Source organism: Fusarium phalaenopsidis (genome assembly GCF_050370095.1).
Source record: "Fusarium phalaenopsidis strain FUZ10S chromosome Unknown contig_32298, whole genome shotgun sequence".
Taxonomy (NCBI): Eukaryota; Fungi; Ascomycota; class Sordariomycetes; order Hypocreales; family Nectriaceae; genus Fusarium; species Fusarium phalaenopsidis.
The window spans coordinates 884,441-898,091 of NW_028145407.1; the positions used below are offsets into that span (position 1 = coordinate 884,441).

The 13,651-nt window shown below is 54.2% G+C and overlaps 6 protein-coding genes across 6 annotated transcripts; 3 read left to right on the forward strand and 3 right to left on the reverse strand.

The window, feature by feature from the left end:
• Positions 1 to 1,204: 1,204 nt before the first annotated feature.
• Positions 1,205 to 2,191, reverse strand: LRP88_06854 (uncharacterized protein; the record flags this gene model as incomplete). Its single annotated transcript, XM_083243391.1, has 2 exons — positions 1,205 to 1,753; positions 1,841 to 2,191. 2 exons carry the CDS (start codon positions 2,189 to 2,191, stop codon positions 1,205 to 1,207), a joined length of 900 nt encoding a protein of 299 aa, XP_083100615.1.
• A 2,782-nt stretch (positions 2,192 to 4,973) lies between these two features.
• Positions 4,974 to 6,412, reverse strand: LRP88_06855 (Alpha/Beta hydrolase protein; the record flags this gene model as incomplete). Its single annotated transcript, XM_083243392.1, has 3 exons — positions 4,974 to 5,779; positions 5,837 to 6,223; positions 6,286 to 6,412. The coding sequence occupies 3 exons, from the start codon at positions 6,410 to 6,412 to the stop codon at positions 4,974 to 4,976; spliced, it is 1,320 nt and encodes a 439-aa protein (XP_083100616.1).
• Positions 6,413 to 7,108: 696 nt separating this feature from the next.
• LRP88_06856 (GIG1 family protein) lies at positions 7,109 to 7,804 on the forward strand (the record flags this gene model as incomplete). The annotated part of the gene is made up of 2 exons (XM_083243393.1): positions 7,109 to 7,229; positions 7,299 to 7,804. 2 exons carry the CDS (start codon positions 7,109 to 7,111, stop codon positions 7,802 to 7,804), a joined length of 627 nt encoding a protein of 208 aa, XP_083100617.1.
• A 61-nt stretch (positions 7,805 to 7,865) lies between these two features.
• On the reverse strand, positions 7,866 to 8,351 carry LRP88_06857 (SND2/TMEM208 family protein; the record flags this gene model as incomplete). The annotated part of the gene is made up of 1 exon (XM_083243394.1): positions 7,866 to 8,351. The coding sequence occupies one exon, from the start codon at positions 8,349 to 8,351 to the stop codon at positions 7,866 to 7,868; it is 486 nt and encodes a 161-aa protein (XP_083100618.1).
• A 547-nt stretch (positions 8,352 to 8,898) lies between these two features.
• Positions 8,899 to 9,360, forward strand: LRP88_06858 (40S ribosomal protein uS10; the record flags this gene model as incomplete). Its single annotated transcript, XM_083243395.1, has 3 exons — positions 8,899 to 8,940; positions 8,999 to 9,266; positions 9,320 to 9,360. 3 exons carry the CDS (start codon positions 8,899 to 8,901, stop codon positions 9,358 to 9,360), a joined length of 351 nt encoding a protein of 116 aa, XP_083100619.1.
• Positions 9,361 to 10,746: 1,386 nt separating this feature from the next.
• Positions 10,747 to 13,263, forward strand: LRP88_06859 (anaphase promoting complex subunit CDC27; the record flags this gene model as incomplete). The annotated part of the gene is made up of 2 exons (XM_083243396.1): positions 10,747 to 13,137; positions 13,189 to 13,263. The coding sequence occupies 2 exons, from the start codon at positions 10,747 to 10,749 to the stop codon at positions 13,261 to 13,263; spliced, it is 2,466 nt and encodes an 821-aa protein (XP_083100620.1).
• Positions 13,264 to 13,651: the final 388 nt, after the last annotated feature.

A 13,651-nucleotide genomic window follows, 5' to 3' on the forward strand; every position in this document is an offset into this window, starting at 1 on the left:
CAATGAGAAGCTGCCAATCCCCCCTGAAGTGGCCACTAACAGTTCGATCTCAGAGGCTGCGTCAGGGGCCCGGAGGTGTGCACCACGGGCCCGTGGCGGGGACCCTTTTGTCGCGCCCAGCGGAAGCGGTTCGGAGATGGGTCGGGTCCATATTTCCCATCGCTAAAGGCCCGCGAGGGGGAGATTGACTTGTCCTCGGCGCATGGACGGGTGATGATCTTTAATTATTCGTGGCATGAGCTTTGCAGACGATGCAATCAGCCTCTTGGAGCTGAATAACGAATCTGTAGATGCACCTGTAGACGCGACTCGTTCAGTCGTCCGGCTTGTCGGAGTATTTACTGACGTCAGACACCACCTACGTCAGCCTGCACTGCAGCACTGAGATGGATGCATTCGCATGGCAGCAAAACTTAAGGGTTCTTCGAGAGTTCTCAGTCTTACTCGTGCATGTAGCACTGGTGCAACCATTCAATTTGACCACAAATGACCTATCCCAGTGTCAACTGCATGTTTCAAACTATCAACGGTGTCCAGGGTTAGAAAATGCCAATGCCGACCTCCATCCGGTCGCCTTCAGGGTAGGCAGGATTTGAGCCAACATCAAGTCAATGAGGGGATGACAATACTACCCAGCTATGAGTCTCACCACTAAGCAATCTCACGTACGGCCTAGGTATTTCTTCAGAGTCATCGGCCTCACCCAGGTCCTAACCATAAGTGTCAGGCGATGGCAGGGATGCAATGCGGACCTCACAGCTCCGATCGAGGTCAGCTTCGACAAGTACCTAGTTAGACTAGCCTCCACTGGCAGACCGCCTCTATACCAAGACTGCTCACGAGTTGCCCGCATAGGCCATTCACAAGACACAAAACACGATCACAAATAGCACCGCACCTAGTTGACGCGTGGAGGCTGCTGTATTCAAGTCGTTGCCCCCAAATACTTCTCTTCCACCTATGTATATGCCCGGTAGAGCAGTGGCACTCCCACATAACATTGAGCACTCTATAACACAACTGTCGCTCCACGCGGAGGCGATAAACCCGCCCCAAAAGAAAAACCACGAGACATCTGTCTCTCCTGGCGCCAAACGCCGGCTGAATGCGAATCCCCTTGAACGCCGTTTCGTACTCGATCGTATCCTTCATGATGTGCCCCAAAACTTCCACGAGGCTACTGCCCCTCAAGCAAGAAGATAAATCATGTCTTCTTTCTCCTACCACCGCGCCTCTTTTTGGGTTCCGGCATCTCTTCGTCGCTCGAGCTCTCCTGCTTGGCCTTGGCCTTGCTGCCCTCCTTCTCATTCTCGACACGACTGACAATGTCGCGTAAAAAGTCCCACTGCTCGTCGGTCTCAACCACCTGCTTGAGCATTGGCGCCGTGACCCTCTTTCCGCCCTTCTCCTTGGCTATATCGGCGCTTTTTGTGACCAGCTGTATCATAAAGAGCTCGAGAGCTTTGCCGACGGCGATTGGCGTCTGCTGGGCAACCTTGCCAACTTCCTCGTCCGCCTGCATGATGCGCTTGATTCTCGCAGTGGGAAACTTTGTCTTGACAGGCGATGGCTCGATAGCGGGCGCCGGAGGTGGCGCGGCCCTGCGGGGAGGCATGGCTGTAGAAAAGGGCGTGTCCGTGGACAAAGAGGGACCAGATAGACCAGCTCCTAGCGGAGGTGGATAGGTTTGACTGTAGGGAGCTACACCGGGTCGCGGAGCTTGCTCTGAGAATGCGAAGCTGTACGACGAGGGCTGTGGGGGATGATGTTGATGCGGAGATAAAGAGTCTCCCTCGTAGCTGCCGCGGTGAGACGTTCGGTGGGATGAGGACGAATGAACGTATTGATCCTGAAGGAAGGTCGGCTGCGCCGAGTAGGGTTGATATTCCGACCCGACGAATCTGGGCTGGGATGGATGCTGCCGCTGGTGGTCGACGTCGTTTGGCTGATCGTTGTTGACACCGATGTTGATGTTGTTGCTGAGGGGGAGAGAAGGGGGAACGTAGGAAGAAAAAGAGGCAGACCTGTTGTAGGCTGGAGACTCTGCTTTATATTCGAATCCTGGGCACGGGAGGTGGCTGCCGGTTTGTGGATGTTGGAGCTTTTGCGGCGCGGGTTGAGTGGGGCCACCTGAGTAAAAAGAAGAGAGGTCCGGAGACTTGGGAGCGTAGGAGCTGTCGTCGGCCGACATAATAAATAATTTTTTTTGTCCTGACCGTGAAAAGATTAAGGTGGGGCCTTGGCGCCGAAGCGGCCGGAGGGGATTTGTCGAAGCCCGGCAGCGAATGAGACTGCGTGAATGGATCCCCCTGGGTGCTTCCCCTCCGACGGGGTTTGGCTCCAGTCGTCTTTGGTGGTGGTGCTCGATAGACGGCTGATGATTTTGACCTAGGTCGCTTGGCGGCGCGCGATCGCAGCAGCCAGCGTAGCGAGGCCGGGGTTGATGGGATGGGATGGGATGGGATGGGCAGGTAGCCTTATGGATGTACAGTGTGTCGCGTCAAGACTTGAACACGCCGTATATATGTGTCTCGAGTATTTGCCGGTGTCTCTTTGTACAAGTGACAACCAACACCAAGAGGGAGCAAAGTCTCGAGCTTACTTGGAACGTAATGGGGTTGGCCAGATCCAAATCCGTGCACAATCGAAATCGGATGTTGGTGATTGTCGTCTGGGGTTGCGCCGAGACGGTAGCTTTGTAGTCGAATAAAGGCTTCCTTGCATACGAGTATCAGCCAAGGTCATGCGATCATCCAAGGAGGACGCCTCAAAAGACCGAACTGATTCGAGAACCCAGACCAGACAGCAAAGAGACAGACGAGCGTTGGGCTGGCTGTATGAGGCTGTTTGGATTCTGACTCTCAGGACCGATCCAACTGCAGGCTCAGCGGGAGCTGATCTGCTGCTAATAAGCTCACAGCAGCAGTGCGCAGGCGACAGGGGGATCAAGGGGCCCAGCTGGAGCTCACGAATCAGCGGGCTCCCGTGCCGTGGCTGGGGATGACGATGTGGTTTGATTGACGTGACGTCGGGTGGGGCACAATGCAAGATTGGGCCGGCCCGGGGCCATGCATAGAGTGAAGCTGAGGTTGTGGTTGTGGGATGTGGTTCCTGTGCAACTCAGACAAACGAGAGGACAGAAGCACCCGTAGAACAACTCACGAAGCGAACAGGAGTGGTGAAGGAGGACGTCCGCTGTCGGGAGGCTGTGCAAGCCAGCCCCGTCCGTAAGTGAGATGGAGGCGATGCGAGTTTGTCCTGGTGGTGGCGGTTCGACACGGATGAGGCTCCCGAGGCCACAAGGCACCCAGTGTAAGACAAGAAGGCAGACAAGACAGCGTCGGGCCCAGCAAGGTAAGAGACCCGATCTGGTAATCGCTGCAGCTCCTTGCCTGGAGCAAGCTTGTCGTTGGCTGGCGTGCTGGCCCAGGCTCTTTGCCTGGAAGGACAGCACTGCAAGGGGGTTGCAAAGGCTGATGGCTGAGGGAACTTGACCAAGAGCGCAACGTCTTGATCCTTTGTCGATCAGAAACAATGAAGTTGAAAGAACAATGGGCCAAGAGAAACCTGGAAACAATCCGGGAAGCGTGCGTGCGTATAAGTGAGAAGTAGGTCCGGTGTGGAGACGGTAGCTTCGGTGAGGCTGCGGTGATGAATACCGTACCTAAGCTCTTGTTGGTCCCATGAGATCGGAGTCAGGGGGGCGTCGCTGGATCGTTCTTGCTTCCTTCAGAGGGCGGACCAGTCGGCATTCATCAAAGCGGCGGCAAGTGGCGGGGGGAGGCGAGGGAATGCCGGCCGTTTATATGCACGACGCGGGGCTGTTCCTCCGACACACGCTACGTACAGGTACCGCTGTAGGTAGGTAACACCCTGACCGGGCAGTTGAGACCCAAACATCCATCCCCATCCTTCCGTGGGCGAGACGAGACCGTCTCAAGCTGATCCCCGGGGCAGTAGGCAGGAACCGTCCAAGGGGAAGGGAAGGAACTCTCGCTGGGGCGTGCTCGCCGCTTACCAGCCTTGCGCGCCCCATAATTGGGACCCATTTACACTTTCCGGCATTTACAGTGGCTACCTGCATTATCCTTTTCGGGAAGGCGCGTGTGCATCTCGTCTCCAGGCCCTGCCTGCGCGGCGTGCGTTCGCGATTCACTCTCACCTCTCACTCTCCCCTCTTGTTTCTTTCACCCACACTTTCAGGCGAACGACCCGTATGGGCTCTGTGACACGATGCGGCGATTGCTCTGAGGGTCTTTTCGACTGATTCAGACTCGGTCAGCCTGTACGACTTCCATTGCGCCCTGACTTCACTCCGCACCGCCGAGTTTTCAAGCCATACCTCTGTCAGCCGCACAATGCAAGGCAAGGCCTTGGGCACTGGTGGAGCAAGTGGCATCTCCCATTCCTCGTTCGCCAACGAATGGATGGCGAAGCATGCAGTGCTGAATCAGTCACCCAAGCAAGGAACCGCGAGCAACTGGCCTTGCATGGATGGTTTGGTTGCCTTTTTGCAGCCCCAGGCTCCCCTCTTAGGCTCCCACCGTCAGCCTGATAGAGGGCACAATGCAGCTATTGTACAGCAATCTCGAATCAGCTAATTGCTGGACCCTTATGCTTTGTGATTCTAGCAGTGGCATTTGGGAGCTGGGGTGGGATGTGTTGGTGTTTGTCTCAAGGCTGAAACCGATCCATACTGAGCAACTCGCCGGGTCTCGGATGTCAGTGATAGTTCGGCTCTCGAACGCGACAATGTTCGTGGTTGACGTGTCATCTTCTTTCTTGTCCGGTATGATTCCAAATTCCCTACACACGTCACCTGTTTGCCTTTGCTCCACGAGCCATATGATGATACAAGTTGAGCTTTTATCTCGGAGCAGGCCTGGTGAAGACGAAGCCGAGTTCTATCCTCTGGTTCCTGATCCACCATCTTCAGGCCTTGTCTATGATTGTTTACTTGATCTAATCTGATGCTACACCTTGTCTCCGTTCAACGTGCCCCATTCAGGCATTCGTCTTCTAATTTCCTTCACAGCGGTTCTCAGCCCTTGTAACCTCTTCTCTTCTGTACTCGATAAAAAGATTGACGCCACGGGCCATGCGTGGATCCCCCCGTCAAACTTCTGACCTTCAACCTCGACGCCGATTTTGGCTTGTCGCTTGAGGAAGTCTTCAATATCAGGCGCAAACACTTCCTCCTCTCCAAAGATGACAAAGTAGCCTCGTTCTGGACTGGCTGCCCTCCATAGAACATCGTTGACACAGTTGCCTGGAGATGCTGGCTGTTGTTGAACCATGCTCTCACCTGCATACTCATGCGCGTATCTCCACAAGGTGCGTTTATCCAAAAAGTCACTCTTGGAAGTATAATGCAAATTCGACATGAGAGTCACCCACGGCGAAATGAGCGTGGCCATCCGTGGTAGAGCAAGATGAGGTGGTTGGGGATCGGTGAGACCACCACGGACACTGGCATTGACCCCCTTGCTCTCTTGATTATCCGCCTGGGCGCCTAACTCGAGCAGTAAGCTAAGGATCAATGCGCCGCCGGCTGAATCGCCCGAGACGCAGACCTTGGAGGCATCCTTGACAACTTGGAGAACGTGCCTGTAGCCTTCTAACACCTCTAAAACTTGCCTGGGGTAGACCTCATCAGGCACCAAGGTGTATTCAAGTGCGAATATTGCTGGGTTCTTGAACCCAGCTTCCACGAGTAGGTGATGCCAAACCATGAGGAACTCGAGATAAAAGTAACTCGAGCCCATGACAAACCCGCCGCCTTGAACGTGTTAGTGACAAGGTCAAAGGGTTTGCAAAATAGATGCGTCTGCCCTACCGTGAATGTAATAGAGAACAAAGTCTGGCGGATGCTCGGGCCGATGCATAATCCAGGTGCCCTGGGTCTGGATGCTCCCCTGGTTCCTGTTAATGGTGCCTTTCTGGATGGTTTCCAGGGGGGACTGTACCGTTCCTATTGTGTACTCGCGATAGTAGACTGGAGATCGCAAGTAGCCATGGCGAAGCATGCGCCACCGGATAAAGGGGAGGGCGACATATTTGGAAAAGAAGACTCTCCCAACTTTGGAGGGAATATTGGCAAAGGCGTATCTCACGCAGCGTATAACAAGATCTTCAAACAAGGTGGCATTTTGTGTGAATGGGAGTTGGCGGCTTGGGTGAGTAAGGTAGCGCTCATGGACAAATTCAAAAGGGAGCTCCAAGACTAAACATGTCGTGTGAGTGTCTGTAAGATTCCAGATCTGCAATGAGCGAGGGACAACTAACGGAGAAAGGGCAGAGCCCGAAGACCAGTAATAAGGGTTGTGAGAAAGCCGGCGTGCCATAAGAGCTGTGGTGCGAGGAAGGCGAGAAAGACGGTACAGTCGACGAGGGTGATGGGGCCGAGGATCATGATGGGGGAGAGTTGGCTGGGAACGGGAATACGTGGCTCATGAAATACGATGTCTTTTGAAGCCGTGGATCGGTAGAGAATGTGACTCTTTTCAAGTGAAGCAATCTCCAAACGAATGCCCTAACGAAGCAGCAACAGGAAGGATATAATTGATCATGAACGACAGCGGCTCGTGCCGTAATTGGGCGACAAGTCCTTGACGCGTTCAAGTTTGGTTGTTGGATCGATGATGGAGGGGCTGTTGTTGGGCGCAGCTCAACGGCTCTAGGTGGGTGGCCACCGCTAACGGTCAAAGTTGTCAATGTCAAAACTGTCCCCTTTCCTTTACATGTGACAGCATCTGATAAACCCCAAAATGATCACCGCTTCTTCAGCAGGAAATGAACGTGGATGAGAGGGAAAAAAGACACGGTTGATTACTGAATTGAGAAAAGAATGGCTCGGCAACATGTCGTGGCTGACATAAGCTGGTTGGGACCTTCCAGGCCTCACCGCATGAGGAGCATCAGAGCATTCCAGATGCCTCTGAGAACCCGTGAGTTCAGGAAGCACGCGATATTTCGTGACGGCGACTGCTCCTCTGTTTACTGATCAGGCAACTGATGCATAGCCGGGCCAAGGAATCACAAGCTTTCGGTTCCTCGGAGAGCTCCTTTTGCCGCATCCCCCACATTGTTCGCATCTCGGTTCAACACCATGGGTGAGAATCCACCAGAGGAGTCTCCTTTCCCCCTCACCGAGGTGGACAAGTGGATTCTATCACAGACGGACGAAGAGTTCAAGAAACATGACTGGGAAGATCTCAAGGGTATCATTGGTGAGTAAAATCGGTACTTAGCTATGTAGTTCTCCTGAGGCTCAAGTCTACTAACATCCAAGGTAGAAGCAAACAACCTCTCTGTCTTGAAGCGCAAGCCATCTGATCTGCGTCGCTACATGACATGGACAGCAGAGACAAAGGCTGAATATGGTTCCATGACAAACTACCTCCTGGCCAACCGGCTGCCCAAGGCTTGGGGCCAGCCACCATTCACACCCGTGTCCAATGTCCCATTCAAGGACCCCTCGGATTACCGCGTCCTGATCAACGACTGGCCGTATGGTCTGGATCCAGAGATCCGCCACATTGTCGTGTGGTTGCGCACCACCATCCCCACAGACCCGGAGACAGGGGACATGACACCGGAGAGCAGGGCGTTGGTCAAGGGTTTTGTCAAGGAGTATTTTGTCGACACCTTGGGCCCAGACGGAGAGAACCGAGTGTTGTGGTTCAAGAATTGGGTGGCTCTTCAAAGCGTGCGCGCTCTGGAGCATATCCACGTCCTGGTGCGAAATGTTGACGATGATACCATAGAGCGATGGACTGGCGAGCGGCCGCGACAGAGCACTTAGAGAACGGGCAAATTCCCAGAATCATGATAGATAGAGCACCCCATAGAAACAATGGCATCAATTAAGCAGCCCGGCGCGCCCGGCGATTTCCCTGAGGAGCCGCATCACCAACACCAGCGCCTTGTAGCTCAGCCATCTTCTGCCTGCCCATGCCAAGCAGCCCGCTTCCCAGATACAGGCCATACGCCGGGACAACGACCCAAAGAAGCCATCCCTTGTTGCCGAAGAGGATGACAAGAATCGCCGATGCCCAAGTGACCCAGATGACGTCGAACATGTACTCGGTCAAACCGGCAGAGGAGAGGTCCTCGCCGGAGCTGCGTAGCGCGCGTGTGGAAGGGTCGTACTTGGGGCGACCGGAAATCTCGAGGACGTACTCGCAGATGAGAGAGGGCGCGGAGAGGAGACCGTAGAGCCAGAGAGAGCGCGAGCGGAAGAGGAAGTGGGCGAGGAGGAAGAGGACGTTGACGACGAGAGAGCCGATGTGGAGGTTGTTAAGCGCCGCCGCGTTGGACTTGGCGCGATCCTTCTTCGCCTTCTGGGCCATTGCGATGAGGTGTTGAGTTGTAGATTCTGAAATGAGGTTGTTCGTTGGCCTGGAGTAGAGTGGAATGACGATGGGAGGTGGATTTGGTCGCAAACTAGGCGTCGGTGGACAGGGGTCGAGTGAACAGCGTGTCGGAGCGAGCTGTAATTGCGACAAGCTGATAGGCACCTCCACTTGCCCCTCGCTCGCTTGTTGAATCGCAATGCAATTGCAATGAAGTAAAAGACGTGAGTTTTGTGATTTCTATAATGAAAGTATAGACTACATAGCCTCAGTTCGATTTACAACAACAACAATGTTAATGAGCTCCGGCTGAAACCGACGTCATGCCTCTCCTACAGTTGAGCTGTTAAAGGTCACGTGATTACCCTGATGGAGGTGGGGTGTGTCCGATAAGCGATAAGCGCACAACTGGATATTTCTAAATTTTGGTGCGAAACCGACATTGAACTTCCTCAACACCAAAAGGATCAGTCCCTCAACCCGACCAGGCCGTCATCACGTTACCGTTGCAGTCATCTTTGCCGAGTCTTGACAGCCATTCACAATGTCTCACCAGAAGATCGAGAAGGACCTTGGCGAGCAGCCCGTACGTTTTGCAGAAACGGAAGAGTGATGGGAACGACGACGACTAACACCTCCGATAGAAGAGCCACCGCATCCGAATCACCCTGACTAGCCGAAAGGTTCAGTCTCTCGAGAAGGTCAGCGCCGAGCTCATTGAGCGCGCCCGCAGCAAGGGCCTCACCGTCAAGGGCCCCGTCCGCCTGCCCACCAAGAACCTCAAGATCACCACCCGCAAGACCCCTTGCGGTGAGGGTTCCAAGACCTGGGATCTCTACGAGCTCCGCGTCCACAAGCGCCTCATCGACCTCCACGCCCCCACCGAGGTTGTCAAGTCCGTCATCGTCAACAGTAAGGGTCCCCGATGTGTTTGGAGAATTGTGCAGTTCCTAACCGTTTTGCAGTCGAGGCCGGTGTTGAGGTTGAGGTTACCATTGCCGCTTAAGTGTTGAAGCTCTGCTTGTCTGGAGCCCAGGTTCTGCGTTCCATGATGGCATTGTGAAGGAAGGGAATGATGGAGACGTCATTGTCTTGCTCACAGCAAGGAGGGTAGATATAGGATACTCGGTTACGATTAATGAATCACTGAGAACCTCGTGTTCTACCATCCAAAAGTATGACCATTTGGCCCGCTTCGTAGATTTGTGTCGGGTTTGTGTGCAGTTGTCTATTTCTGTGAGCCGCGACAATATTGGATACAACCAAGTATAGATGGAATGGGTGCATAGACTCATGACGGATACATACGATAGGTACCCAGGTAAGGACGCAGTTCTCAAGCCCACTTGCAACGTGGTTATTACTGCAACCCCTAATCTTCGCAATTACCCCTAAACCTCTCGTTCTATGCATATCGGCGTCTTGCCACACTCCCAAATTTGTTTCATTTTTCATGATGCGTCTTGGTCAATAATTGGTTCCTTGTTTCTGCAAGCCTCAGGAACAAGAGCGCTTAGTGGCTCATGTTGCAAGACCTTGCAGCTGGCTCTGGAGGCGCTAGCAGTCCCAGGTACCTCCACCTATTGGAACCCAGGCTGGACCTGCAAGTACCTATACTTAGAGGCTGGTTGCCCAGAGACGCTGACAACAATACCGCGCGCCAAGCAGGTCGTGAAGGACCACCCATTTTCAAACATTCACTCACCTCACAGACCCGACAGATTCACGTTTCCAAACCCAAACTGACGTCCAAGACTTACCGCATTTTCCGGAGCTTCGGCCGTGTCGTGTCTGCATATCATGTGCCACTTGTATCGAAGCCGACCGAGTTGGTAGTAGGGAAATTTCTTTTTTTATATTTCATCTCTGGGCTTTTAACTCTACCTACCCATCTTTGCCTTCCGCACGCTCGCTCATCAGGACCCACCGTTCCCGTTCACGAAACGTTGCGAGCCGCCAGCATTTGACTTGACGGCTTCCCCTTCACGCTCTCAACGCCTGTTGTCCCGTCCCAGGCAGCAAGACCCGAGCGTCGTCTTTGGACAGAGCTTCTCGTCTGGGTTTTTGCTCTTTATTTAATTTCTAATCATTTCGGCGACGTTGACGTCGACTGCGACCGACCAGCGACCCCCCCGACCCACGGTGGTTTTGTTTTCTTTCGACTGGCAGTCCCCGCCACTCACGCGAACGGCACAACAAACACCTTTGTCTGGCGACGACAAACCATCCTCTGTCGCCTATTGTTGCTTTGACTGCCATTGAGTCTTTCGATCTGCCCTACCCTTCGACTGTCCCATGGCCTGGGCACGTCGTTAGGCAACTCCCACAGCGCCATCCCCCAAGTCGCCCCCCCAACCTCCTCATCCTTTGACACTGGACAGCAACATCCAGCATGGCGCCCACTCCGACGGCCATCAGTGGCCTGATACGACAGGTGATACACTATCATCTCGACAATGCCTCATATGAAAACGCCCTCTTCTTCGCCGAACGGTTGACCGCCCAGGACCCCAGGTCCAGCGAACCCACGTACCTCTATGCGCTATGTCATCTGCGCCTCGGCGACTACCGGTCGGCATACGACGTCAGTAAGCCCATGGGCTACCGCGGTGTTCACTTTGGCTGCGCGTGGGTGTTCGCGCAAGCCTGCCTGGCCCTCGAGCGGTACAAGGATGGCATCACAGCGCTCGAGAAGTCGCGGAGTCTCTGGTCGTCGAAAAGCAGCCTTGGGAAGCATAGCGCAACCACTCGAACGGCCCTTCCCGATGCATCCGCTGTGCTGTGCTTGATGGGTAAACTTAATCGCGGCTATGACGACAAGAAGAAGGCTATCGGCTGCTTCGAGGAGGCGCTCAAGCTCAACCCCTTCATGTGGGATGCCTTTACAGCGCTCTGCGAAATGGGCGTGACGGTTCGCGTGCCAAACATCTTCAAGGTCAACGATGCGCTTGTGCAGAGTTTCGACGTGGAACCGAGTTCGTCGGTAGACTCGAGAGAAGGATCAGTATCAAACCCCCAAGATGTTCCGACAAAGAAATCACAACGAGGCGTCGCAACGGATATAGGGAGCGACCCATTCAATCCCAGCAACTCCCCCACCATCCATGAGTTGACTAATGGTGACTCTGTTATGGATGGTGAAAGAAGCGACTTCATGTTAAAGATTCACGAAGGCCGCATGCGCTATGCAACTTCAACCAACAACTCCGGCTTCGACGGGATGGAGACTCCCCCGAACCAAGGATTATCAGAGGTAACATCCTCTCGCGCTGTTCAGCCACATGATGCGCCCCAAGCGCCTTCACGGAGGACGCGGAACACGCATGCCATGGATCAAGGTCATGACGCACCACCACGGATGAACTACCGGTTAGGATCAAGGCGAACGAGAGCGCAAGACAAAGGACAACAGGAACAGGCTGCCGAGGTTGTCATGGCAGATGCATCTAACGGCGCCCCCTCGGCATCTCTGCGGTCGTCCATACCAGCAGCGGAGAGGAAGCGCACTGTATCAGGACACCCAGCACGGGGCTCTGAGGAGCCCACGACGACTCGACGCAGCGCAAGACTGAACATGTTCAGACCATCATCCAAAGCAAACTCGGGCGCGGCCACGATAGGAGCGTCGGCCGGTCGAGAATTAAAGAAAGCTAGGCCCCCGATCTCTCGAATAATGCGACCAGGATCTAGCGGCTCCAGTGTCGGACGAGTCGTCAGCGGGAACCGCAAGCCTCTGGAAGACGCACACGTAGACGTCGACCATGGGGAACTGCCAAAGGTCAAGGAGGCGCCCCCCCAGCCGCCCGCGCCCAAGCCGGCGGAACTGGACACACAAAGGATCGAGGAAGGACTTAAGTGGATACTCGATCTTACAAAGAAGCTCGCCAACGGCTACTACTCCTTGTCACAGTTCCAGTGTGCGGAGAGCGTACAAGCCCTGATGTCGTTGCCTCTGGCGCATCAAAATACACCATGGGTACTTGCGCAGATGGGCCGGGCGCACTACGAGCAGGCTTCGTACGCCGACGCCGAAAAGTTCTTTAGGAAAATGCGTGTCCAGGCCCCGTCCCGGCTTGAAGATATGGAGGTGTATTCTACGATTCTATGGCATCTGAAGCGGGAGACGGATCTCTCGTTTCTTGCTCATGAGCTGGTAGACTCAGCCTGGCTCTCACCGCAAGCTTGGTGCGCGCTTGGCAATGCGTGGTCGCTCGCTCGCGACTATGAGCAAGCATTGAAGTGTTTCAAGAGGGCAACTCAGCTGGATCCCAAGTTCGCTTATGCTTTCACATTGCAAGGACACGAACATGTGGCCAACGAGGAGTATGACAAGGCCCTCACCGCATACCGACAGGCGATATCGGCAGATAGACGCCACTACAACGCTTACTACGGCATTGGAAAGGTTCAGGAGCGCCTGGGTGCGCTCGATAAGGCATATGCGCACTTCCACGCAGCTCAGAGTATAAACCCCAACAATGCGGTCCTGATCTGCTGCATCGGAACGGTGTTGGAGAAGCAGAAACAGATAATGCCTGCACTGCAAGCATATAGCAAAGCGGTAGAGCTCGCGCCGCGAGCTGCGCAGACCCGGTACAAGAAGGCTAGAGCATTGCTCGCTGTAGGACAACTGGACGCTGCACAGAAGGAGTTGATGGTGCTGAAAGACTTGGCACCTGATGAGGCGACTGTTCACTTTCTTCTCGGCAAACTGTATAGGAGCATGGGCGAGAAGCAACTCTCAGTGCGGCACTTTACCATTGCTCTTGCTTTGGACCCCAAGGTAAGCAACCTGGCTGACCTCTGAATGTTACCAAGCTGACCGTTTCTCTAGGCAAGCCAACAAATTAAAGAAGCGATTGAGAGTTTTGAAGATGATGTGGACATGGACGACTCCATGATGGCATGATGTCATGAGCATTGCGATTTTAACGGGTCTGCGCTTTGGGCGAGTTAGGGAGCCTTGGTTTTGGGATTGGAACAGCAAGATAATGAGGCATTTGGAATGTGCAGGGGATGAAGGACGACGACGCCAGCTGAGGCTCGATGCCAGTCTCACATGTTTGGCTGACGAAGGCTGGTTCAAGTGAGGTTCAAGGATGGGTGGAATTTGCGAGGAGCTGGGGTTGGCGCAAGTCTTGACTGAGGAATGACAGCATGGCAGGCATGGCATTGGCGTTACTTGGTATTGCTACCTGGGCTGCTTCAACGGCCTGGGCTTTGGAAGCAAATGGAAGAGCGGCTTGGCTTGTTGTGTATAGTATCGGTAAACATGCAGTAGCAACTGTACATTAAGG